The following is a 26,756-nucleotide window of genomic DNA, read 5'->3' as shown; positions in this document are numbered from 1 at the left end:
AAGACACCACAAAAACTCAAAATAAATGCAAAATTTAATGAAAAAAATGAGTACAAAGTGAATGGAAAGGAACAAAAACAGTCAATGAATGAAGGAATAAATGAATTAACAAGTGAAGCAGTTTTAGAAAAGCATGTTAATGTAACAGACTAGCAAGCCACACTTCCCTTGGGCCTCTTATCCAGTAACAGGAGCCCCACTTAACAGGGAACCCACACAAAGACATACATAACATGTATGGAGTCAGTCTGCACAAATACAGACCACCTAGACTCAGGTTACCCATAATTCGGGTGACCATATCTCCCAGTTTGCCTGAGACATCATGGCTTATGCTCGTCGACTTGGCAAAATCTTTCACTCTCAAAAGTCTCAGCTTGGGCAATAAATTATATGGTGATCCTACCCAAAATCAACTTGGTTCATGAAAGACGACAGTAAATGCCAGTGATCCCGCTGACAGCCCTAACAATGCCAACAGATGATACGGAGACAGAAAATGAGGGGAAAATCAGATCCTTAGGGGTCACATTCCATGAGGTGGGTAGCTTGTTAAACAATGAATGGTAAGTTTTTAAGCTCACCTTGTGCACCAAAGATTAATTTGGTCTCAGCTAAAAATGACAAAATTCTAAACACAAACAGCATGAGAGAAAAGTGCAGTGAGGCTCACTAAAGTCAGAGGGTCCTGTGGAGGCAGCCCAGACCCCAGAAAATGTAACAAGGACAGGTCTGCCCCAAGGTTCTTAGAAGCCTGGGGCCTGCAGGCAGGTAACCAGCCACAATTCTGGTCACCTAAGTATGCCCTGGCTGCAGCCCATATGCAGGTGGGAGTAGATGGGCAGCAGGATCTGACCATTCTAAGAGTCCCCGGATTGGCCAGGAGTCCTCATTTCTTACATAACTGAGCCTGCTGGGTCATTGAGCCTCATCTTCAGAAATACACTAGCTGACAGAGGTTAACTTAAAGGTCATACTTCCATCCAACTGAATACACTATCAGACACATAATGACCCTAGAGTTAAGTCACTTGCAGTCCACATCTGCCTTAGATATGCTGATTTACCTTTTTAGATACCCACCTTAAGCATCAGTTACTAGTTACAACCACAAGTGGGTTTACTCTAAAGCTAATAAAACTTAATTCTCAGGGCCTCTTCCAAGGCCCTGTACCTGATTTTATACTCATGTTCTCTTAAGAAGGCTTCTCAAGTAGTCTGAGCCCCTCAAAAATCTGTATCCACCCGTGGTCATGGCATAACTTTGGAGAATTTTCACTTTGAGTCTCAACAAAACCTGCTCTGCTCCAGGTGAAGTGAAAAAGACCACCTTTTCCTGGTCATACCTCAGTGGATACATACAGCTCACCCTCCACCCCTCTCTGAATGGAGCATGATCTGAGAAGATCAGGAAGGAGCCAGAACTCTAGCCTTGGAAATCAGTAAAGCAAGCCAAGGCAGGAAGAGGGAAACGATAATGGGAAAGAAAATGAAGCACATAAAAACACAAACCGCCAATCCAACAATGTGTCAGCACAGCTTCCTAAGGCTTCCAACTAGAGAGTGCACTAGACTGTGAGCTCCTTGAGGGCAGAGCTGTGCGGTACTCTGGGTGGCCTGTGCACAGCACAGTGCTTGATCAACATTAAGTGGAATCCTTCCTTTCATCTATTAATTTTTTATGTCCCATATTATCAGGCCATACTTTCAACCCTGATCGTTTCAGTGACTTGCCAACCAACAGGAACATAGAAGAACGCTGTACTTTCTTAGAAGGTTCTCTTTTAAGAATGCAGCTGAAAGGGAAAAAGCTCCTCTGCTGGTAGTTTTTTTCTTAATTGTTTACATACATCAGGCACCTTCATCTCTTTCCCTGCAACTCAGCCAGGAAAAAGGAAAGAATGACCGAGAGAGAAACCTGTTCCCCCTGAGCACTCTTTGCATTTGGAATATGCAGGGTTGGGCTGGGCGGGGAGTTGGGGGGGGGGGGGAGTGGCAGTCTTAGTTAATTAAGAGTCAAACACTTAACATGCACACATGGGGTTGGTCCCTGTTCACAGGTAGCACCTCGGGGGGGAGGGGGGGCACAGAGATAACTGCTTCGGGCTGCTGTTCCATTTACATTCACAGTAACAACACTGAACGTGGCCTTTTTCATGATCCACTTTCATTCGTAAAGAAATCCCAAACACTGTCATTACAGGACGTTTATTACCCACCTCTCCCTATATTTTATAGGGATACTTTATACATAAGAAAGGTTTAGAGATATTTTTAGTTTTTAAAAATCAGGGAATCTGTGTTACTTACGAAAATAACAGGAGGGGGTATTATTTGTCTTTACGCTCGTGCCAAAATAAAAATTTAGAAGTGCTTTAAAAGTTGTTATTGAAATTAAGCTCTAGGTTAGAAAAATTAAAATGAAGGGAAGTGGGGGGAATTCTGCAGCATGTATACCACACCACGTGGCCACACCTAGGGCACTGCATGAGTTGCCATCTTGATGCTGAACAATTAGGCCGAGCATCGCCGGCTGGGGCCTCTGCTAGAGCGGCACAAAACTGCTCCGTCAAGGAATAGTGACACTGTAAATGGAAGACCAGCCACTGGCTCTGAAAAAAATAAACCTCATCAGTTTTGGGTTCCAGCATTCATGGCTTTAACAAGTTTGCATAGAGAGGGTAGCCCGCCAGGCCTGGGCAGCCCGGGGGGCAGGGGTGGGGGACAAGGCAGGGCTGTAAACACTGGAGTCTGTACCGGCTCCCAGTCCGTCCTCACACCATGATATGGGAGAAGGGTCACAAGGTGTAACTCAAGCAACTTAACACATGAAAGTCTAAAGTCCGCTCTTGACATGTAAGTCTGTGCGTGCGTTAACTGAAAAATAAAAATAAAACAAACAGAACAAAAACAGACACATTAAAAGATACACAGACGACCAAATCAAAACAGAAGCAAAAGACAGCAAGATGAACACTGGGAAAGGACAGTCAGTTTGGCACTTGTGACGAGCAAAGCAGAGAATTCACTTCAGTTTATGGCATCCCAGGCTGAGGGGTCAAAATCTGATTGGGAAGTAATTTTGTAAAAATGAATTAAAATTTGAAGAATAAGTACAATCAATCAAAGCCATTCAACTAAATGGTCACAAAACAACATTACCCCTCCAAATGTACTCCTGACCCATCCCAACCAGGGCAGAGGGAAGGGGTGGTCCCAGCCAGCCCACCCACCCCACTCCTGGCCTCCGCAAGGCCAGCATGGGAGGAGAGGGCTCTCTCCCAGAGGCCAAACTGACTGAAGCTTTCTGGAATGTCCAGCAAACAGAAAAGACCTGTTCTCCAGGCCCACGTCACATGAAAAAAAGCAGGAAGGCCTGACATCAGTGATGAGCCCCACCCTGAATTGGCCTGGTGCCCCTGCAGCCAGCCTGCACCCCACCCCCACTGGCCCTCAACACCTTGACCTGGCCACAGGTCCTTGAGCTGCTTTTGAGTGGTTTCTCCATAGCTTACTTCCTAGGGGACTCTGCCTGCCCTTTTTTTTTTTTTTTTTTTAAAGAAAAACAAATAAAAAAACAAAATGGCCTGGGCTAAGCTGGCAGGGAGCAAGGCAAAGTTTCTTTGGGAGCCAGCACTGGGTCATGGATAGCACACCGCTTCCCAGGAGAAACCAGATGTCTGAGCTACCAGCTCAAAATCCACATGGGTTGCAATTCACAGAGCCTGCATGCTCACCAAGCTCACCAAGACTGAGATAGGCACCAGGGCCGGAAGCAAATGCAAAGCAGAAGGGAAATGTACACGGTTGAGGGGCCTGTGGAGCTGGGGACCAGCAGGGGCTTATCTGCTGCAGCAGGGCCAACGGCCGGGGGCGGGGCGGTCAGCAGGATGGAGGAAACTACAGGGTCTGTCCCAAAGCAGAAGACAGGCCTCAGGAACGAGAATTGGCATCCAGTTCCTAAATGGCTGGTTCTGTGCCCCTGGTCTTCCCCAGGGAGAAGCTTTTTAAACTTCGATGTGTCTGTACCTCTGTGCCTGAGTGTCTCGGAGACTGTGTGTGTTAGTGGAGATATGTCTGGATCTGTGTATGTCACAGGAAAAAAGAGAGGGAGACAGTGTACATGTGTCATGCACGTGTGCAGCATTAGGGAACGCAATACTGGGGGGCGGGGGGAGGGCCAACGCCACAAGCAGCACCCCAGGGCCACCGTTAGCTATGCACTGCCTGGCCCTAACCACAAGGCTCCACTGCCACCAAGGAAGGAACAGCCTGAACACACACATTCCCAAACATTCAAGGAGGAAATGGAATTCCAAGAGAATACGAGTGAGGGCCAAGGTGCGTGTACCTGCTTAGTTTCCAGGCTGGCAAGAGAAAGAAGGTACTGGATACAGACCAGGGGCAGGGAGAAGCAGGGGTAGACAGGATCCCCATGGAGAGATGCCCTGGGTGACACTGAATGAAGTGGGGCAGGGGAGGGAGGCACCCCGCCACCCCCACCCAGAGCCAGGGCATCTGGGATCCAGCTGTGAGCATGGAAACAGGCTATGTCAAGGAGAAGAGACTTAGACCAGCCCCCACCTTGCCAAAGTTAACTGTACTCCCGGAGGCTGGGAAAAGCCTCCTCCTCTCCCCCATCACTCTCTCTCCTCTGAGGCTACACTCTGAGGCTGAGGAACAGCTCCAGCCTCTACTTGAGGGGCAGCTCCTCTCTTCAGCAGGACTCACACAGCCCCTCCAGGGAGCTGCTGTCCTTCCTTGAGCAGGCTGTGACCACACTGTCTGGGGGTCAGTGCTGGCTGAGCTCAGGTCTCCACTGCCCTCAGTCACCACCCACCTGCCGAAACGGAACCCACGTCCACAGCCTCAGGACTGAGGGGGAGGCACCACGGCTGTCTAAGCAGAAACCACAGGAGCTTTTGGAATCTGTCTGGAAAATGCTGACATTCTCAGGCCCTGACCATCTCCTGGCCTGATGGACCTTCCCTGAGACCCTAGGACCCTCTCAGGGGCCACTTCCCTGCCTGTGTGGCCCAGCCTTCTCCACCCAGCTCTTGAGGGGGCTGCAGGAGAAAGAGAAAAAGAGATAGAGAAAAAACAGGGTGTGGGGTAGAAGAGTGGGGAGAGGAGCCACTCGTGCACAAACACAAGAGTGGGCATGAACGCTTGATATCTGAAGATGTGAAGATCACCACTGAAAGAAGAAAGGTGAGCAAGAATGAGGTGGGAGAGCGAGTGAAAGGAGACAGCAAAATGGTGAGCCAGCAAGAATGAGTAAGAGCGAGAGAGAGCGAGCCAGCGCGGGGCAGGGAGCCCACCACCTACTTCTTCTTGTCCTTGTCCTTCCTCAGAGGCTGCTGAGAGGTGGCGTGCAGGGCCTGAGTCTGCAGGGCCTCCACTGCTGCCTTCCTGCGGTTGAAGGCGTTGGTCTCCTCCTCCAGTTCCCGGCGCTTCTCCTCCACCTTGCGCTTCTCCTCCTGGTGGACCCGCTTGAGGTGCTCGAATTTCTCGTGGAGCTGGGAGCAGAAGGTGGAGAGGCCGGCTCTGTGTGGGCCCCAAGGGAGCCTGGGCCCTCTCCAGCCTGGTCTGGTCACACACAACCCCGAGCCCAGCACGCACCTCTCTCTCCTTCTCCTTCAGTTCCAGCTCCGTCTCCTTCACTTTGTTGACAAACATCTGCCTCATCTCTTCCTCCTTCCTCTGGAGCTCGCTCAGGAACTCCTTCCTCTTGGCCTCGTATGTTTCCTGGAGGCTGTGGAGACCCAGAGAGAAGAGGCCAAGAAGGGGATCATGGTGGGATGGGGTTGGGCAGAGCCAGAGGGGTGGAATCATGTGGACACATGGGGGTCAGGGGTTCATGCTACTGTTCCAACAGCCTCTCCCCGCTCCTGGCTCACAAGCCCCTAGAAACAGATGCTGGCATGGCAAGTCTGGGTGTGGCTGGGGAGACAGGCTGTCACCTGAAAGGCTGGCTGTCACCATCACTGTCCTGGAAGCCCATCTCCTCCAATTTGCAGCGCCGGTAGAGCTCATAGTGCCGACTGTGTGTCTGCTCTCGGAGGTCCTCCATGTTCACCCGGATCAACATCTCCCGGAGCTTCACGAAGTCGCAGTGATTCTCGTTCTCCACTGGAAGTGGAGGCCACGTGGGCATCAGACAGGGACCCGGCCACCAGCACGGAGGGGACAGGGTGCAGGGCAGCGGTGGGTGTCAGAGGCCGACCCCAGAGGGAAGACAGGCAGCAGATGGTCACGGGGAGAACAGAGGACAGGGGGCTGAGGCCAGGCTCCCAGCCAGGGCTGTGCTCTCACCACCACACTCACCCTGCACCACTCCCCAAGGGTACTGCCGCGCTCGCACCAGTTTGTTCCCCACCTTCACCTCCTCGGTGCTGCCCACCACGGCAAAGGGCAGGTGTGCCTGGAAAGGGGCCCAAGCATATGTGAGCACTGCGCAGACGTGGGCTCGTGGACAGACCCACCCTCGCTGCCCCTGGGCCCCAGGGAGGGGTTGCCCAGACCTGAACAAGGCAGGGCCGGATGCTCACTTTCGGGCTCTCCTTTAGAGAATTATCCTGGGACCTCCAAACAAGGGAGTGGGCTGAACCCACAACCCTGTTCCTCTTGTTATAGGGTATTCTTTCAACCCCTGAGCTCCTCGAGAGCCAGTAGAAAGAAGCTCCCTCAAAAGACCTGTGGGCCTTTCTTCTAGGTTCCCAAATCCGGGCATCCGGCCTGCTCAATCCTGCAGGTTTCAGATCCCTGCCTTGGGTTCATACCTTGGGGTACTTAAACCTGGGGAAGCGCCAGGACCAGCCCAATACCCAATTCTTCCCATCCCCTGTCCAGAGGATTCAGGACTGGCCAGCTCCAGGTGCCCAGCCATCTTTCCTGGAGAGTTAAGGCTAGAACCCAGGGAAAAGACAGTGGCCAGGGGGCTAGCTCCAAGCCCTCCAACCCCAGAGCCCTCAGACCCTTGCCCAAAGCTCACGTTCATGACTGCGTTAATCTCGGCAACAGCTTCGTCATCCGTGGGAAACTGGTAGATCTGGACCCCATTGCTGACCAGCTCACCCATGATCTTGATCTTGAACTTGTGGAGTTCACTCTTGGAGATGGTGTCAGCTTTGGCAATGATGGGAATAATGTTCACCTGCCAGGATTGTGGAGAGGGTCAGGGGTGAGTTGCTCCCCGACTGTAGATAGCCCGTCTCAGGTCACGCCCCTGGGCAGAGGGGTAGGAAGCCAAAGAGATGGAGCTGCTCCCAAAGCTCCCCAGTGGAGTCCCAGCCTGAATCCAGTCAGGTGGGACCATTCTGACAGGTCGTGACAATTGGTTGCGGGCTTCTTACAGCCCCTCCCTGCTCTGCTCAGCCTCCATCCAGCCCCAAATGTGTCCTGTGGGCACACTCAGCTTTGACCCAGAGTGTTCTGAAGGTCTTAGCCAGTATGGGGCCTGATAGGAGTGGCAGTAGGGGGCTGTGCCCCTACACAAGTTAGATGACCCATTAGCAGTAGCCACAGGAAGACCTCAATATCTCCCAGGCCAAAGTTATCTCATTGTTCACAGTGAAAATTAGCTCCTGAGATGGGGAGCATAGTCACATGAGAGCTGACAGGTGGCCCTGGGGCTGTACACCCTCCACAACCCCCCATCGTTCCCGTCATTCCCATGCGGTTGCCTTCTTAATACACACTCCTCATTCCTACTCCAATTCTGGGGCTTAACTCTCCTCTCTCTGCTGGGCTCATGAGGACCCCAAGGGAAAGTCACAGCAGGAAGGTCAGGGGAAGTGAAGGGAGCAGAGGAACTAGGACTTGAGAGAAAAAGAGCGGTGAATTGGCACGCTCAAGGGAGTGGAGGTTAGCGGGGCAGAGGGACAGGGGCGAGGTGGGGAGGTAACTCTAGGGCACGGGGAGGATGCCAGGAGCCACCAGGCTGAGAATAAGAATCATCCCAGCTGGAGGGACGGTGCCCAGGGCCAGAGGCAAGGATAGAGCTCTGAAGAGGTCAGATCAACGGGGACCGGCTGGAGCCATAGGGACAGACACTAGAGAAGATACCGAGAGAACCAAGCCAAGGGAGCTGTCTGCAAGCCCCCAGCCAGCGGAGCCCCTGGGGACTGCAGTGGACAGTCTCATGCAGTCACTGCGCCCCGTCTCCGTGGAGGACAGGGCACCCACAGAATCAGCTGGAAGGGGGCCACACCTTGCTGTCCAGTTTCTTCATGGTCACCAGATCCAGGGACTTGAGGGAGTGCCCCGTGGGCGTGATGAAGTAGAGGCAGACATGGATCCTTGTGTCATGGTAGTCGAAGAGTGAACGGCGGATCTTCAGCTCCTCCTGCAGGTAGTTTTCAAACTGCGCATCGATATAGTCGACTATGGGCCTGTAACTACAGACAGCTCCATCACAGGGAGGCAGGCAGCCAGGCCATGGCCCAGGGTCCGGAGCCCAGCCAAGCTGCCCACCAGCCTTCTCTCTGTGAAAACAAATAGCTTCTACCTGGGGATTCCTGCCTGGGTACAGGTGGCTGACCCCTTCTCCTGGTCCCCCACAGGGTCCTCAGGACCTTAGATATTCTCCAGGCAGCCCTCCCATGGACCTCATGGAGTGCGGGCTGGTTACTTGTCTGGGGGCAGCAAGGAGTGCGGAGTGCTAGGGCAGAGTGTTAGAACCACGGCCAACATGGAGGGACGGGGAAGACACCGCCCTTCCTGCCTCTTGCCTCTCATCCTTATTGATCTGATCTCCAAAGCCCACGGCATCCACGATGGTCAGCTTGAGCTGCACGTTGCTCTCTTGGAGGTCGTAAGTCTGGGGCCGCAGGCGCACACACTCCTCATGGTGACTGGCTTCCTCGGTCTCAAAGGTCGTGTTGAAGAGCGTGTTCATCAGTGTGGACTTGCCAATGCCAGTCTCCCCTGGGTGAGTGGGGAGTGGGCAGAGGGACTGTCACAGACTGGAACTGGAGCTGTCCTGGCTCCTAGCTAGGCCAGGAGGGGCTCAGGCACCCTTGGTCTCCATACAAGAGACAGGCAGGCCTCCCACTCCATCCCTCACTGTCCCTAAACCCAAGAACCATCCCTTCTTAGTGGCCTCAGAAATAATATGTGGAAGGAAGAGCCAAAAGGCTGGCTTGGACATAAGATGTGGCTATGTGGGTTGTGTAAGATGTTTTTGCTGGGAGTGCAGAAGAAGCAGAGCCAGGCAGCTGGGAGACACCAGTGGACACTGGCCTCTTCTGGCCTCAATGGGACCTGGTCACCTGCTCTGCAGGCCATTCCTTCTGGGCCATGGGGCCAGCAGGACCAAGGTCTAAAGGCACGAGTGGCTCAGCCCACCTTTCATGGGTGGCCTCAACTCCATGAAGCTTTAAATGGGGAGGGAGGAGGTTCAGGAGAGGTTGCTTTCCAAGGGGTTCCCAGAGCACCTGTGGAGGGTCTGGCAGAACTCTTTGTGCCCTGGGTCACATGGAACCTTCCAGAGCCTCCCTGTTGGGGGTGTATTTGTTTAGATGAGTACTGGAGCTTTTACTATATGACAACGTAATGGAGAGAGAGTCTGGTTTACCAGTGTCCTTGACACATGGTAAGAACAACAATATATGTTTTTAAAACAAACAAATGGATCCCAACCACTGTGATAAATACCCTTAGTTTACAAAGCACTTTCAGGTACCTAATCCTGTTTATTCTTCATGGCAACTGAGTCAGGCCCTGGCTCCAACTCTATCCTTGACCCTGGCAGAGACACACACCAAAGCCTCATCCTGACCCTCCAAAGTGTCACTCTGCCTGGGAGGTCCCCTTGCAGCTCAACGGGTAGTCAGGACAGTGGCATCTCATCCCCCAGGAAGCCTTCATTCGTCCTCAGTGGAGGCTGTTCCCTGGCCAGGCATGACACTCACCCACACAGAGGATGTTGAAGCTGAAGCCCTGAGTGACCGACTTGCTGACCAACTGGTCGGGGAGGCTATCAAAACCCACATGACCACCCAGGGAGAGGCTCCTGGGCTCCGGCTCTGCATTCTGCAAAGAGAAAAGAGAGATGCAGTGAGCCTGCTGGGGAAGAGGGGTTGAGAAGAGGGGAGGCTAAACCTGAGTCAATACACCCCTCAAACTTGTCTCAGTTCTCAGCAAATCTCAGGACACATAGTGAGTGCACTGGAGCTCCAACTCCAGGCCAAGTTTCCACACAGGGAGCCCCATGGGCCTCAGGACCCATGACTCTACGTGGGGCTCTGCATCTACTGGGCTGGCAAGGGATGCCTGAGCTGGAGGTGTTTCCTGGCAGAAGGCCCCAGGTCCAAGGCTGCTGCCCCAAGGGTTCATCTGCCTTCCTGCCTGGGAGGAGACCCCAGATGGTCCCTAGATCTTAAAGATTTCAAAAGGCCAAGATTTGAGGATGTGCATGTTCCTGTGGCCCTCTCCTGCTGAAGCAGGATGCAGACAGGGGCAGGTCTGGCTTGACCCCCTCACACTCACACCGTTGGGGGGCTCTCCCATCAGGTGGGCTCACAGTCCTCCCTGGGCACCCCTTGCCTCTCATGCACCCAAGCATGGAATGCACACATGAGCCCTGCTAAAGGAGCCAGCACTCACTCAGACCCACCACTGGGTCTCAGGAGCAGTCTCTGGGGCATCCTGAGTCCAAGGCCTCAGCGGTACTCTCTAGGGACTCCCAGGCTCTGGCTCGTGTCCCCCTCCCAGCCCCACCCCAGTCCTGGTTGCTTAGACAGAGGATTCTGGGTGAGAATGTGGAGGCCTGCCCAGAGAGGCAGGCAGCAGGTCCTGAGCGAGCAGGGGTCACTGAGCCGACCACAGCACTATAAAAAGACCCAGCATGACCTTAAGCACAGGGTCAAGGTCAGGCTCCAAGTTGTGCGGATTCTCTGCTTCCCTGGGAAAGGGGGGTGGAATGCTGTCCTGAGAGAAGGTTCCCAGGCTCAGCATTCCCGGGTCTGGCCCCCTCAAGGGCAGACCCCAGGCAGCTCCGTGTAGGGCAGAAACACACCTCCTCTGTCCCCGAGCCCTTCTGCCCTGACTGCCAGCCAGAAAGAGCAAGGACAGGACAGGATGATGGATCTGAGTCTCATCCTGCCATCCAGCCCACACCTTCAGAGGGGAGGAAAGGCCCGGCTGAAAACAGTCCCAGGGGCACAGATCAGGACAGTGGCAGCCCTTATGTGGGTGCAGGCCCAGGGGGCAGAGGAGGCGGAGGACCAGCCAGAAGGGCCCTGGCTGCCTGCCCTCCAGCGCAGGGGTCTCTGGAGCACCTGTGGTCCCTCAGCCTCTCTGGAGCTATAGCCTGTTATCTCAGCCTGAACCCTTCAACCATTCTTTCCTCCCAACCAGAGCCCCTCAACACTCAAACCCACCCCCCTCCTCTTCATTAACTAAGTTCCCCTGCCCTTTCCCCAAGCCCTTTCCCCAGCTCAGTCAAGATGTATCCCTGTATCAAAGACTCCCAAGTGTGCACTTGGGCAGCCTAGACCTCACTTGGCCCCTTGGGGAAGCCGTGCTACCCGGTCAAACAAGTCAGAGTTACCCCTAAACTCTTCTCTCCAATGACCCTCTTCCACAGAGTCTCTGCTCTCAAAGCTGGAGTCCCCTACCCCCAGGGAACTGAGTCACAACCTTCCCAATCAAGTCCAGGCCCCCCAGGGCTGCAACCATAACAACAAAGAGGCCCCAAAGGCAGCTTCCTCTCACTGGTGGCTACAGCAAAACCAGTAAATGGAGCATAGGATGTGCTGGGTCAGGCCCAAACTCCCCAGCATGGCATGCCAGGCCTTTACCATCTGAGGCCTTTTTCCCAGGCTCGGTTCCTGCACAGCTGGTTATCTCTGGATATACTTTTCAAACTCGGCCCCCTCCCTGGGCTCTGGTGCTCACTACCTTTTCCCTGGCACCTGCCCTGACCTGGCCCCTAAGTACTCCCACTGCAAACCCCTCACTTGGCTGTGACCCCATTTCCTCGCACTATTAGCTGTCCTGATATGCATCGTGACTTTCAACTTCCATGAGCTCCTCAAAGTGGGCCGCAGGCTGGGGGAGGTCAGTGTTCCCATTCTTCCCACCCTCCCACCGCCATGGCCGACGTGCTAGACAACACTACCATTTATAAATCACTGAGCACGGCTTCACTGCCACAGCATCGGGCGCATCTGCCCACCTTACACAGAGCTTCATTATTCCATCTCTGTCCCACCTGCTCATGTCAGCTTGAGGATCAAATAGAAGACAGAGCTGTTAGTCTAGAGCTTTTTTCTTTTCGGGCGAGACTAAAAGTCTCCAAAATTTAAGGCGTGCTGTGCTTGCAGAGAAGGCTATGTGTTTATTCATCCTCTTCTTCCAAGGGTGACACAATCAGGATGCAATCCAACATCCTTAGTCTGCCGCCAAAACCCACCAAGTCGGCTGTGTCTGGAAGCCACACGCACGCACACTCACCCAGTTACAGAGTCCCTGCAAAGATTCAGAAGCTATCCTACTCCTGAGTTTCCCCGGCTCTAACCGCAGCACTCGGGGGTCTCACACAAGTCTGCCTGCCTGTGTTCAGTGAGCCCTACCCGCCTTCCGCACGCAGCTGGGCTCTCTGGAGAAGCGTGTGGAGTACAAGGCAGTCTCCATCCCCAAGCTGTCGCCGAGGCTGCTCTCTGTCAATCCAAGGGCCACAGACCTGGGGCAACTGATCCTGCTCAGGAGCCTCAGGGACCCCTGAAGCATCAATCCCCAGAGCACACGCACACACGCACAGAGAGAATGGCTGCTAGTCCTCATGGGGACAGAGTTGTTTTTCTCTAGTCTCAAGAGACTGCTCTAACCTCCCAGCTCTACTGAGGTGTGACTCTGACTAATGCCAGCTTCCCTGATCCTACATGTGGCATCAACAACATGTGACCCAAGGTGCACCACTCTCTCCAAGGTGCCTGCCCAGGTGTGTCTGCTGACTTGCGTGGGGTCTCAGCCCAGGAGGAGCCAGGAGCCTACAAAGCACCTCTGACCCAGCTACCACAGCTCAGGAAGGAACGTCAGATCTCCCACTGGTTACCTGCAACTTGTCAGGGAAGCCCTTAGCTCCAGGGCTGGGTCCTACTAGTCCTGAGCCAATCAGCATGATCCCACGATGGGCACAGGCAGGGGCAAGCGACCCTGAGTGAACCTTCATGACGATCCTATAACCATCAGGGGAGTCAGTCTAAGACGGAAGCCCACCCACCGAGGACTACAGAGCCAAGCACCTCACAGAGGAGAGACAGCCGGCATCTGCCCCACGCCAGCTTTTCCCTCTATCCCAGCCACATCTCCCCTCCACTGCTTAAGCTACCTGAATGGGGCTATCTATTACGTGCAACTGAAAATATCCTGACTGCTACAGTCCCCAAAGTGAAACTCTGAACACAGAGGAACAGAGAGAAAGCAAGAAGAGTAAAGACAGGGAAGAAAAAAGTGGAGTTACAACCACAGGGAAGAATGAACATCAAATGATGACACCAACACCCCACCGAGGACACCTGTATGGGCTAAGCCAAGTGACTTACACCGCCTCCTACACAGCCCTTAGCCACCCTTAACCACCAATAGTGGCAGACACTATTATTATGCCCGTTGTACAGGTAAGGACATTGAGGTGCACCTACGCTAAAGAACTAATCAGGGTAGAGTAGGGATTTGAAAGCAGCCAAGCCAGAACACGGAGCTACACTGCCCCCTACTCTTCCTAGGCTCCCAACTCACTCATTCAGCCACAAAACACAGGCTCGCTGGTCACATCCACTGGGTGTCTGGTACTGGAATGGCAGCCAATGCAAAGACGAAGACACCAGATCCTTGACCTCAGGGGCCCAGTCTAATTCAGTCTAGACTCAAATGGCTGTGGCGGCCTGGCAGGTCGTGTCCATGGGTGAAGGACAGTAACAAAAATGACAACAACCACACAACAGTTATCAACTGCTGACCAGCTATGACTCTGATCTCACCTAGTCCACACATCAGCCCTGCGAGGTAGATTGTATATTATGCCCACTGTACTGAAATAGACAATTGCAGCACCAAGAGATGAAGGAATTTTCCCAAAATCACACTGCTCAGGAGGGTGAAGGCAGAATCTCAATGGTGATGGTGTTACAGCACAAGCCACACCTCCAGCCACATCACTCCGCTCTCTGCTGGATGAAAGACCCGGTGACTTAGCTGAGCATGGGGGACCCTCGGGGAAAGGCAGGAGCAGTGAGGAGCTGCAGAGGCTGGGCTCAGTCCACGATGGCTATGGTTCCGTGACTCCAGCCAACTGTGGGAATGCAGACCTACTGTTGCCAAACCTTCCAATTTTTAAAGAGAATCCAGAAATCCAGATTTTTATGGGAAACCCACTAGTTTTCAAAGGTTGGCAACAACTGCCAATGGAGAAAACCATCAGGGCCCAGCTCGACGTGTCTGAGGGCTGAACCGGATCCATGGCCTGACAGTCTGCAACCCCAGGACTGGCAAGATGGTGACCTGGAAGAACAAAACCCAGGGTGCACCCTTGGGGCAAGGAGACCACAGGCTCTGTGGGAGGAGCCTTTGGGCTGGACAACTTAACCTGGACTCTGATGAGAGGCAGACCTAGCTGCTTCTGACTCTTTCCACATACCCAGCTCCCAGGGGGCCAGTTCAGGGGGCTCAAACTGTACTCAAAGCTCCAGGATAGAGAGTTGGCAGCTCTGAGCTCTACACACACAATGGGAAACTCCACAGGGCCTTTATCCCCATTCTAATCACTAACAAGCTTCTGGCTCCTGAGCCAGGCTCCGGGCTTCTATGTCATCATTTCTTTGGCACATCAAAGACAACAACCAAAATAATAACTGCTCAGGCTGACTGCGTTCCTCCATGCCCGGTCATCCAGAACAAAGTAGAGAATGGCATTTTGTTATGCAGCCCAGTGGATAAATAGGACGTCCTTTTCCTGACCAGGAAATGCTGTCTGAGCCTTCTGGAGCAGCCCCAATCACCAGCCGAAAGGAACCGCCCCTTCTACCAAGAAGAGAGGTGGGATTTGGGGAAAAACCATGTCTTGCACTTGCCCACACAGAAACAGGCTTTCATCCAGAAGAAGTGGAAATCTGCTGAATGTCTGAACCAACATAGCCAGAGAATCTATGGGTGAAAAGAGCCCCTTGAGAACAAACCTCCCAAATGAGGTTAGTTGTTGGGGTGGGAGTAGAGGTGACACTCCACCATTCAAGGATTTGGCTCCTAAATCCTAGGCAAAGAGCAGCCCCCACTCCAGGCCTTCCACAGAGCTCTCTCCAAGTGCATCTCTCCCCTCAGGTTCCCACCACCCTGAGCATCCCACAGGCAGACAGGAAGAAGGCTTGGGCACTTGGGCCCCGGGAGGCTGCCAGTCAGCTCTGGGAGGCCAAGTCCTTGCACAGTGGACCCAAGGGTCACTGTGCCATTGGGAACCTCCTCCACCCATGTTCTGGCACAAACCACCCTCCCCTCGGCTCTCACCACTCTCAGCAGCCTGGGCCTTAAATAGCCAGAGCAGAGGCCTCTGGCCAGAACCCGTGGTCACGGCGCAACTGTCCTTGAGTCTGAGAGGAATCCTAGGAATTTTCCCAGGAAAGGCTTAGGCTCAAGTCCCAAGATTCCATAGCAAGCCTCTAAACCCAGGTCAAAGGTGACGGGAAATAACCACAGGGATGTGTGTGGGGTGGGGGTGGCGGGAAGGGGGGAATACTGCCACCCTGGACCAGGAGGAAAGAACAGAGGCAGGATATACCTGTCCCCAATCAAGAGGACACCAGAGAACCAAAGTGTCTCTCTCCCATGGCGGCAACAAACCTGGGGAGATGACACAAGCCAGGATCAGCCTTCTTGGTGCCTGCACAGTAGCAGAAGAGGTAAGAATGGCAAGGTGGCAGTTGGGCCCCAGGAGAAGGCTGCCAGTCACTCTCTCAAGGCCAGTCATCCTCTTCCCCAACCTGAGAAGTGAAGGGACTTTGGAAGCAAAACTATCCCTAGGAGTCCAAAGCTACCCAGTGCCCTGACCCCAAAACTTTAGTCTCCCTGCTTCCCTGTTTCACTGAGGGCACGTTCCTCCCCTCTTGCTGCACACAGCCAGCCAGGACTGCCACTCCGTAATTTGGGATGGTTTGTTTCACACTTCTCATGTCAGAATCAGGTTTCCAAGAAGCCAAGAGCCCAGTTATTGGCCTCTGGGCCCACCCAGCCCTCCCCAGAGCCAGGACACAAAAATGCCCCTAGATTTTGTGGTGGTGTGCCTCCCGTGGGAGGGAATGGTCCATCCCACCACAGAGCAGATGGGGAAGGCACTCTGGGCCACAGAAGGTACTGCAAGCCCAGGCGTTCATACTTTCCCACTTGGGACTTGGGGACTTCCCCGCAGCAGGGACGACCACAGGGGTCGAGACATCGTGGGACGGAGGTGGCCTTTGTTCCACAGTGAACTTTGGAAAGAAGAATATGGGCAGCAAAGGCAACCATGGCCCCCTCCTGCCCCAGGACGGATGCCGGTGCCGGGAAGAAGCAGAGAACTACATGAGCACTGACATGAGCCAGCAGGGGCTCAGGGCGGCTCGGCTACGCTTCTCTGTTGCTTGCACCATTCACCCCAGCACCAGGCAGAGCGTCACATTCGCACCCAGGCCCCACAGCCAGATCTGGTGAGTGGACTTGGATCCACGGCCCACAGGCCCTCTCGAACCACAGCCCTCAGATGGCCGAAGCCCAGGAGAGCCTTCAGAAAGAAGCCAGCTCCTGTGATCTGAAATAGGCTCTTACTACTTCCTCCCCTGGTTCTGTCCCTCTAATGCAGCTTCCAAGAGAAGGACCAAGAACCATCTGCAAGCCCTGTGATCCGAGGAGGAGAATATCTAATTTGCCCCAATGCCATCAGGGGCGATGAATCTTACAGCCCACACGCCCCGTGCTTTGCGTCCACCACCTCTTCCCAGCCACAGTTCCTCACGTGAGCCCTGAGGATGCAGACAGCTCCAGTAAAGAACACCCCAGCTCTATCATGAGGGCATGTCGACCTTGGGAGGCATCCGTTCCCCAGGCACACGTGTCTCCCTCCTGCCTGCAGAGCTCCATACCTAGTTGTCTGGCAATGCCTGTGCCTTGGGGGCCGGGACTGGGGATCCTGAGAGAGAGCCAACCTGGCAGCGGAGAGGCAGGAAGATCGGAGAGCTGCAGGGGACATGCAGAGGCCAGCCAGTCCTCAGGCCTTTGCTCCGTCATCCTGCAGCAGCTTCCTTCTGGTAGCTGGACCAGAGCCACAGAAACCTTCGTGGTGGTTACTGCCCCCAACACATACCTCCACCTAGCTCATCTTTGGGCTCCAAACTCAGAGGGCTCCACCCTCTCTGTCATCACAAGGGGTCCTTGGGGGCTGAGGGTAGGTCTCAGGCCCCAGAGTCTGCATCTCACCCAACTGTGAGCTGTTGGCATCAAGATGACGGACACAAAGCACCCAGCACCCTCCCTGCCATCCAAAGCTTTTGATAAATATCGAGCCCTGGGTTCCCAGCCTCCATTTGTTCCCCCGCATTGTTAGCACTGTGGCCGGTCTCCCTCTTACCACCCTCTCTGCTCCTGCTCTGGTCAATCCCTTGTCACGTGCTCCTTTGGATCACCAGCGCCTTCTCATCAGTGTGCCTGCTCTGGTCCATTCCAATGCAGATCCTGGGCAGACCTTTCTAAAGTGAGCACCCATAGCATGGGACAATGTCCATGGACGGCGGGGGGCAGAGCAGGGGGGACCAACCTCCCAGGGGAGGGGGTGGGGCTTCAGCTCTGCAGGTGGTGCTCATGTATGACCCCTCCCCACCACCAGGCACTGATTGCTGCACAGATATCCCTTGCTCAGTTCTCACTTCTTCAGAACAGCTCAGCAGAGAGGTCTCTGGCCATTTTTATAGGACAGGGAGACACCCTCTGTGACACCCCCACTTGAGTAAGGGGTTGCTTTCTACATTCCTTCCCACCAGCTCTTGTCTTGGGGACAGAATAGGCATTCCCTGGATAGCCTGCTTCTTGGGAAAGTGTCAAAATTACAGGGGTGACAACGGAAGTGACAGATGGTGCTGGGGATAAAGTGGAGATGGGGGTGGGAGGGGAGTGACTGGCTGGGAGGAGTGCCAGGCTCCAGGCTGCCATGCCACACGTTTCTTCCCTCTCTCCTTCAGATCTTCATTTTCTCCAGCCCCTCCTTGGTCCTCCCCCACCACGGAGTTTGAACCCTGCCCCATGAGATTCTGACAGGAGAGGCACAGGAGATGGCCCCTGGGACAGAAAAAGAGTCTGGGATCCAGTAAGGAGGAAGGGCAGAGGAAGAGTGGATAGGAATCTGGCTGCCCAAGGAGGGCAAGAGGCAACAGACTCCCCAGAGGGCTGTCCCAGACATGAACATCCTAGGAGATTTTGATCATAACCTCAGGGCTGATCTAGGATTGAGCAAGGCCCAGTCAAAATGTAAAGGTCGCTCAGCCTGTGGACAATAGGAATCCAGCACACACTGACCTCAAAGAACCATTCCAGGCACCTCCTTAGCAGTCCAGTGGTTAGGATTTTATGCTTCCATTGCAGAAGGTGTGGGTTCGATCTCTGGTCAGGGAGCTAAAATCACACATTTCATGCAATGTGACTCCCCCGCCCCCAAGAAAAAGTATCATTCCATATGCTCATCTAAGCTCCAGGCTGGGACAATTCCCATGTCCTCCTGAGCTGGTCTGAACACCAAGCTAGCCTGAGGAACAATGTCAACCTGCCACAGCTCAATCAAATTATAACCTCATGGCCACTGATTAACACCCAGTGCAACCTGCAGCTGGTAAGACAGCTAAACGTATCTCCAAACATGTCACAGACTGCAATTATCTTCATAAACGCTTTGAAGAGTATCAGTAGGGTTGTTCCGACTTTAGAGCAGGAGAAAGGAAGAAATCATTTTCCTGGGATGACAAGAAAGGAGAGGAGAATGGAGTCCAGACTCTGAGACTCAGGCCAAACCCAACCCAAGGTCTCCACCCAAATTCAACCATGTCCAAGTCCTCCCAGGAGGCTGATGGCTCAGAGTGTGAAAGGCGTGGAAGGTATCCATCCTGAACTCAGGCTGTACATCCTTACTTGAGTCGATCCCCTCTCTGTGCCTCAGTCATTATTACCAAGTTGATAATACCTGAAATCCTTGCAAAGACAGGAATCTAAAGGGAAGAGCCTTTCCAGCCCACCGCCTGGCACGGCAGCTAGACCCCTCAGCTCAGCCTCTGAGGATAATCTCTGGGTGGGTAGTGGTGGGAGCCCCTAGGGAGGGTGCCCTGGAACAGAGCAAATTCATTCTCTGCTACCTTCTTACACAAGGGGCCAGTCTTCACATCCACATGGGTACTAAGTATCATGTATCATTTACTGTGTCTTCATCATGTGCCAGACACTGTTCTAAGTACCTCATCTGGACCCTCTCATTAAATCCTTCTTATAACCTTATGAGGGAGGTAGTATTTTTATCCCATTATACAGATGAGAATACTGAGGGGTTAAACAACTTGCCCAAGGTCACACAGCCAACAAGTAGTAATCTAGGATTCATGTCAGGCAGTCTGATTCCAGTTACTCTGCATACCGCTCCCACCTGCAAGACCAACTGTTAGAGCAACCTCTGGCCACAGAAAGACAAGACTCAGACATAACTTTCTGGTCAGCTGGGCATAGAAAATGCACACAGGCATGCAGGCAGAGGTGTGCAAACACACATAGGTCTGCTGGTCTCCAGCTAACCAGCAGGTCTGCTGGGATTCAGGCACAGCCCTCCTGGGGTACATAAATTGTTCAGAGCGCAGGGCTGGGGTGAATCTCTGATTTGCCCAACCTCTGAATCTGCTCCTCTTGTATTTATACTGACTCGCAACCCCCTCATAAAACATTCAAGTCTAAAATTATGACACCAAGAGTTCCTGCTTTAGTTAACGCATGTTTCCAAAATAGACCAACAAATGTATTTTCAGATTAAAGAGAAAATTTACATACATAAATTCAGATGACAATATTTATAGCATTAATTACATAAGTCCTGAATTCCTTATTTAGCCCCAGAACCAATTCCTTATCAGTCACATATTTAGCATTTACCCCCTACCCACAACATCCCTGGGCCCTCCTCCCCCTTAGCACCGACCAGGGCCTCACATACTGGCAAGAGGACACAGTTTCCTTCACTGTCACAGCTCAACCTCCCAGACACACCCAAATCCAGCCTTAGACATTGGGGGACATGCAGATACAATCCCCAAAAGGCCTCTCTCCCCAGGGGGAGTGGGGTGGGGGGACAGATTATAAAAACCTTTGGGAAGTTGGTTATTGGCTGGCTCAAGCCCAAAGAGACCTCTGCAGGGACCACCAGAGATGACACCCCTGCAGAAGGCATAGCCGGTCTGGGGCCCAAACAAACATCCACTGGGTTGAATGTGGAATCGCTCCAGTTCCTGGGGAACGGCTGCCTCAGATCCGACCACTGAGGCACCCACTGGAATCGCACCCTGGATCCTGGCGCTTGGGTGGCTGGCGGGGGTTGGAGTGGGAAGGAGCAGCAGGCCAAGGTCTTCAGGACCCAAGTCTGCAACTGCCCTGAGCTCGTCCGAGGGACTTCCTAGGATCTCTAGGGCTTCATCGTCACCGACTGTGCCCATCCACCAGCACCTGCGCGGCCAGGGATCTCCCCAGCCGTGCAAAGAACACACAGGGAGAGGGGGCTCCGGAGTATCCTGGATCTTCCCTCTGATTCCCGGGGCCCCAGTCCGTCGTCACAACGGGCCACAACCAGGCGGGTATTTATCTGCTCCTTTTCGTGAAAGGGGTCTGTTTTTCTTCGCCCAAGGAGGGCGACCCCGCCAGCCTCCAGGCAAGGCGCCCACGCCCGACGCCCCGGGACCCGGGACCAGCGCCGCGAAGAACCCGCTCCAGGGTCCCCCGGCCCGCCCGGCGTCAAGGCCCGGCCGCGCGGCGCTGACAGCCCGGCTCGCGCCCCCGGCCAGCAGCAGGGCGGCCCCCTCCCCGCGCCCCGCGCCTCCCGCGCGCGCCGCGGCCCAGCAGGGCCCTCACCGAGAAGCGCTCCAGGTCAGTGGCCGCCATGGCGAGCTCCGCACCGGGCGGGCGAGCCGGGGCGACACCCGGGCCGCGACGGGGACAAGCCGGTTGCGGGACGCGCTCCGCCCGGGCGGCTGCGGCTGAATGGATTCAATATGGCCACTTCCTGGAAACTCCCCTTGGCGGCGGCGGCGGGAGAAGCCGCGGAGCCGCCCCCGCCCCCGCCCGCGGGACCGGCCTCCCCGCTTGGCCCGGTCCGGCCACGAGCGCAGCCCAAGCCCCTCAGCGGGGATGGCCGGGGGTCTCCGCTGCGAGGCGGGAGGTGCCAGCTACGGGGATTGCTGGGACTTGTAGTCTCCAAGTTGGGGGGCCGGGAGGGCAGTCCCCGGTGGCCGGGGCCGGTGTCTGCTGGCCTGCCGCGTGTCCCCGAGAGGCTGGGGCCGAGCCCCGGAGGGAGTGCCCGGCTTCCACGCGCTAGGAAGTCCGTTCCGTGCGGAGGAGATTGGGGTGCCGCGTGCGCCCTAGGGGTCTTCCCCACCAAGCCGCCTCCAACGGGTCGGCCGGAGCCTGCAGTGCATCGGGCAGAGTGTCGACAGACTGCCTGCGGCCCGTGGGGTGCAGGAGAGGAGCCTCAGCCTCGAATGACCGTACCCTGGGCCCCACCTGGTGCTCCGGTCCTAGCCAGGGCGGTACACAGGGCGGGACCCGCGCGTCCGGCCGGGCGGCCTTCCCGGGCCAGGGACCAGCCTTCAGCTTCTTGCGCAACGAATGCTCAGGATGCGCAGTTCAGTCTCAGGACTCATGCAATAGACAAACCGAGCTGGACAGTCGGGACATCAGATAGCAAGTGACTGTCACCCTTTCTGCCCCCAAGGGTTTGGGGAAATGTCTTAATGGAATCTGGGCACTGTGCAGGAAGGACTACGGCTCCCTATGCATGCACATTCTTTCTGCTAATCTCACTGCTCAAAACCTGTACAAAACTTAGAAAAACGAATACCTTTGCCCAAGCCAGAGGCCTCAGGGGGTTCTGGACCTTTTCACTTGACTATATCAAATCCATCTCTAAATCCTCTGAAATTCTTTTTCTTTCCCTTCTCTCTTCCTTTCTCTCTGCTCTCTTCTTCTGGAAATATATATAGCAAGGCTTGCCTCCTGCTCCTCCAGTGGCCTCATCCCAGGCGTATCCACCCTCCACACCCATCCCACCCACCAACAGTTTCCTGAGGAACAACCCAGCCTGTCCCTCTGACTCAGGAGATTGTCCTAGTTGAAGGTGCCCAAAAACCATATGTGGACTTGGCACAGCTGACTTTAAGAGGAGCCCCTCCCTGTCCCATCTGCTGACTTTCAGGTAGTTGATCCTGTCACCCTGAAGTGGCGTTCCCCTCCCTTCTCTCCAGGGCAAACACTCACAGAGGTGAACCGACATCCTGCTAGTCCTTTCTGACTCAATGTATTCACTTTGTTCCTCCCTATCATGGCGTTTCACAAGCTATGTTGTAGTTATCTACAAGAACTGGGCAAAGCTGTGGTTAAGGAAGCTGGACTTACAGCAAACTGCCGGGGTTAGAACCCTGACTCTCTCCCTTGCTATCTTTTTAACTTTAGGCAATTTACTTACCTATGCCTCTCTTTCCTCATACTAAAATTGAGAATAATTAGGGCTTCCCTGGTGGCTTAGCTGGCAAAGAATCTGCCTGCAATGTGGGGATTCAGTTCAGTTCAGTCGCTAAGTCGTGTCCGACTCTTTGCGACCCCATGAACCGCAGCACACCAGGCCTCCCTGTCCATCACCAAGTCCCGGAGTCCACCCAAACCCATGTCCATTGAGTCGGTGATACCATCCAACCATCTCATCCTCTGTCGTCCCCTTCTCCTCCTGCTCTCAATCTTTCCCAGCATCAGGGTCTTTTCCAATGAGTCAGCTCTTTGCATCAGTTGGTCAAAGTATTGGAGTTTCAGCTTCAACATCAGTCCTTCCAATGAACACCCAGGACTGATCTCCATTAGGATGGACTGATTGGATCTCCTTGCAATCCAAGGGACTCTCAAGAGTCTTCTCCAACACCACAGTTCAAAAGCATCAATTCTTTGGCGCTCAGCTTTCTTTGTACTCCAACTCTCACATCCATACATGACCACTGGAAAAACCATAGCCTTGGCTAGATGGACTTTTGTTGGCAAAGTAATATCTCTGCTTTTTAATATGCTGTCTAGGTTGGTCATAACTTTCCTTTCAAGGAGTAAGTGTCTTTTAATTTCATGGCTGCAATCACCATCTGCAGTGATTTTGGAGCCCAGAAAAATAAAGTTAGCCACTGTTTCCCCTATTTCCCCATCTACTTGCCGTGAAGTGATGGGACCGAATGCCATGATCTTAGTTTTCTGAATGTTGAGCTTTAAGCCAACTTTTTCACTCTTGGCCTGGGTTCAGTCCCCGGGTTGGGAAGACCCCCTAGAGAAGGGAATGGATACCCACTCCAGTATTCTTGCCTGGAGAATTCCATGGACTGTATAGTCCATGGGGTCGCAAAGGGTCGGACACAACTGAGCAACTTTCACTTATAGTACCTCTGCCACAGGATTAAACACAATAAAATAAGTAAAGGGCTTTAAACTATATTTGAAATAAAATGCATAATAAAATCTTCCTGTAAATATGACTGATGCCCTGATGTCAGAACCCAGAGAGGGTGTGGCGGGGGGGGGGGGGGTACGGTCACTCAGTGTTGAGTTCATCATCCTAGACCAGATCTGTTATTTCCTTTTTCTCCACTGTAACTGGCAAGAAATCTGTCCCAACTACCATTTTCTGCATCACAACTCTCTGGGACCTGCCCTAAATTATTTCTAAAATGGTTCCTCCCCTCCACCCCCCAGTGGGGCATATTTCAAAATGATCTACTTCTAGCAGCCATAGCTGCTGGCTGTAAGAAGGAAGAGCCCAGATTACAGCTGACTTCCTTCTCTTGGGATATGTTTACTCGGCTCTACTAGGAAAATTTACATCTACTCCCCAAACCTCAAATTTGTTTTTCTTTCTTCCTCTTCTCCATCTCCTTTTTGTTCCTCTTCTTCTCCTTCCCTCCCCTCTTCTTCTTCATTCTCTGCTCCTTCTCCTCCCCTCCCCTCCTCCTCTTCTTTGCTCCCTCCATCACATTCTCCTCCTCCTTCTTCTTTGCCCCATCCTCCTTCAATGTTGCTGCTGGTCAGAACTACTGAAGGAGGGAGAGTTATCTGTGAAGACGCAAAGCTGAATACAGCAATCATTTCTCACACGAGGTGAAATGTTATTTCTCAAGGCAGCATTTCCTGATAGTGATAGTGAAAGTCACTTAGCCGTGTCCAACTCTTTGCGACCCCATGGACTATACAGTCCCTGGACTTCTCCAGGCCAGAATACTGGAGTGGGTTGCTGTTCCCTTCTCCAGGGGATCTTGCCAACCCAGGGATCAAACCCAGGTATCCTGCATTTCAGGCAAATTGTTGACCAGCTGACCCACCAGGGCAGCATTTCCTAGTGTTTCTTAGAAACCCTGGAGAACTTCATAGCTGTTACACACACGTAGACACACAGTGGTCCCATAGGTAAACAACTGTCTGTATGGAAGGCTTAGTTCCACACAGGAAAATGTTTCTGTACAAGTCCTCAGAGCTTTTGATAAGGAAATATGCACTGTCACTGTCGGAGTGGTAAAGGGAATATGCAGCCCTCCTCAAACTTAATGGACCATCTCTATGCCCCTTCCCTGCATACACACTGAAGTTGAACTTGACAGTCCTCATTGTTGCTTGTCTTTTACTTTTGTTTATAATTTTTTTGTCATACAAAAGTTTAAAATCTTGATGTTGTAAAATTTACCTGTTATTTCCTTTATGGTTTTCACCATAAAATCTCCTTTAAGGCAGATTCTTTACCAGCTGAGCCACAAGGGAAGCCCCCTTTAAAAAAAAGTCCTTCCCTATCTCAAATGCATAAAGATATTCTCTTTGTATCTTCTAATAAAACATTAATTTTTTCACATTTAGATCCTCAGTGATTTGTTTATGTGTGTGCCAAACCTACTGTTTCATCATCACTTGATGTACAATGCAAATAGTATCAAAGACTAAATTTCTGTTTGTGTGTGTATATGTGTGGCTCTGTTAGGATAAGGTTTACTTGTTTTAATAAGGTAGACATTTCTTTCTCACATTATCCAGATAGGCAGTCTCGGTGATGTGACATTCTGTCCACACCTCCTATGTTGCTTTGCTTTGAAAAGCCTGGACCTCATGGTCCCACGTGGTGAAGTCAGCATTCCAGACAGCAGAAGGGAATGAAGGTAATAAAGGAAAATGAACAAACACTCGCAAATGGTTCCAGAAACTGCCAAATGGCTCATCTGTTTATATCCTATTGGCCCCTGCTGGGAAATGGGGTCTTTATTTTGGCCATCATGTGACAAGCTAAAAGTTCCGTAAAATGTTAGGAGAGTAGACTTTGGGAGATGGTAGCAATCTCTGCTAAATCTGTTTCTGAATGTGTTGAGTAAGATGCCTGAAATTTTTTTCTAATTCTTTAATTTTTAATTTATTTACTGAGAAATTAAAATTTTAAAAAATGACAAGAAAATAATCAGCTATATACACCTTTCAGAATCAGTCACAGAAATGACCTTAATATTACATCATTCCAGAAAACCCACTATGCCTAGTTACAGACAGGAGAAAATATCATAGAGATATTTTGTAAGAATCAGACAATAATAGAGATGCCAATTTAATAATTAAATTTAATTTTACTCGAATTTAAAAGAAGTTTAATTTAAAGAAGTGAAACTGAAGGAAAAGTTGAGCTTCAAATAATGCTTCTTCACCACAAGAGAGATTACTTCCTAAAAGATACCTCTGAGGTTAAAGTAAAAACTGTGAAAAACATTAAGAGGCTGGAGTCAGTTTTATTTTTTTATTATAATGCATTCTAATTGCACGTTTCTGTATGTATGTGTGTATTAGCTCTCATGATTCTTTCCATCTTTCCACAGCTCTTGACCCTGCATCCTGACTCTTGTTACATATTATTGTTACATTGTCCAAGTTTATGATAATCATCTTCTGTTCTAGTTACTTAGTATACATTCTAGATTTAAATAAATTCAGTGTTCATGACTGGTCCTTTAATATCAAAGATTCTCCATTTATGAGGTCTTTATTTCAATTCATCTCTTAATGGACTGAATTTCATTGTTAAGTTGTTCTTTCAAGAAGGGTTTTCGATGTTTAAGCATGTTGATCTGTTGCTTTTACACTGGAACCATATCCTAGCTGGATAAAATATTCTTAGGTCTCACCTTTTTTTCCCATAGAATGTGGTAGGTTTTGTTCCTTTTTTTCTGGGAAGAAGCCTGAGGCCAGCCTGAATATTCCCCCTTGTGGGTGACTTTTTTTTCCTGCTTGTGTGTTTAAAGCAGTCACTCTTCATCCTTTATTTTTTCCAGTTCAGTAACTTAACTAAAACATGCTTTAGTATTAACCATTCTGAGTAAAGCTTTTCTGGAATAGAATGTCTTTCAACCAGCAGTTTTAGTTTTGCTTTTTCTGCATTAAACATTCTTTTTTAGCTCTATTTTTGGTTTCTCTTCTTCGGGGATATCAATTAATCCTTATAT

At 52.2% G+C, this 26,756-nt stretch overlaps 1 protein-coding gene across 1 annotated transcript; it reads right to left on the bottom strand.

The window, feature by feature from the left end:
* Positions 1-16: 16 nt before the first annotated feature.
* Positions 17-21,446, bottom strand: SEPTIN8 (septin 8). The gene is made up of 10 exons (XM_065918128.1): positions 21,118-21,446; positions 9,915-10,035; positions 8,733-8,928; positions 8,213-8,399; positions 6,995-7,156; positions 6,328-6,424; positions 5,964-6,132; positions 5,623-5,755; positions 5,329-5,519; positions 17-2,877 (listed from the first exon to the last, which is right to left on the bottom strand). Exons 1-10 carry the CDS (start codon positions 21,145-21,147, stop codon positions 2,874-2,876), a joined length of 1,290 nt encoding a protein of 429 aa, XP_065774200.1. The 5' UTR covers positions 21,148-21,446; the 3' UTR covers positions 17-2,873.
* Between the last annotated feature and the right edge of the window lie 5,310 nt (positions 21,447-26,756).

The sequence above is a fragment of the Muntiacus reevesi genome, chromosome 1 (genome assembly GCF_963930625.1).
Source record: "Muntiacus reevesi chromosome 1, mMunRee1.1, whole genome shotgun sequence".
Taxonomy (NCBI): domain Eukaryota; kingdom Metazoa; phylum Chordata; class Mammalia; order Artiodactyla; family Cervidae; genus Muntiacus; species Muntiacus reevesi.
The sequence above is the reverse complement of the archived record's forward strand: the minus strand, read 5'-3'. Positions and strand labels throughout refer to the sequence as shown.

Excerpts from the sequence above, each read along its gene's own strand:
- SEPTIN8 (XM_065918128.1), bottom strand. The coding sequence starts at position 21,147 with ATGGCGGCCACTGACCTGGAGCGCTTCTCG. Across the intron at positions 7,157-8,212 it reads TGAAGAAACTGGACAGCAAG|GTGAACATTATTCCCATCAT; the intron begins GTGTGGCCCCCT and ends CAATCCTGGCAG. Across the intron at positions 6,133-6,327 it reads CCCTTGGGGAGTGGTGCAGG|TGGAGAACGAGAATCACTGC; the intron begins GTGAGTGTGGTG and ends CTCCACTTCCAG.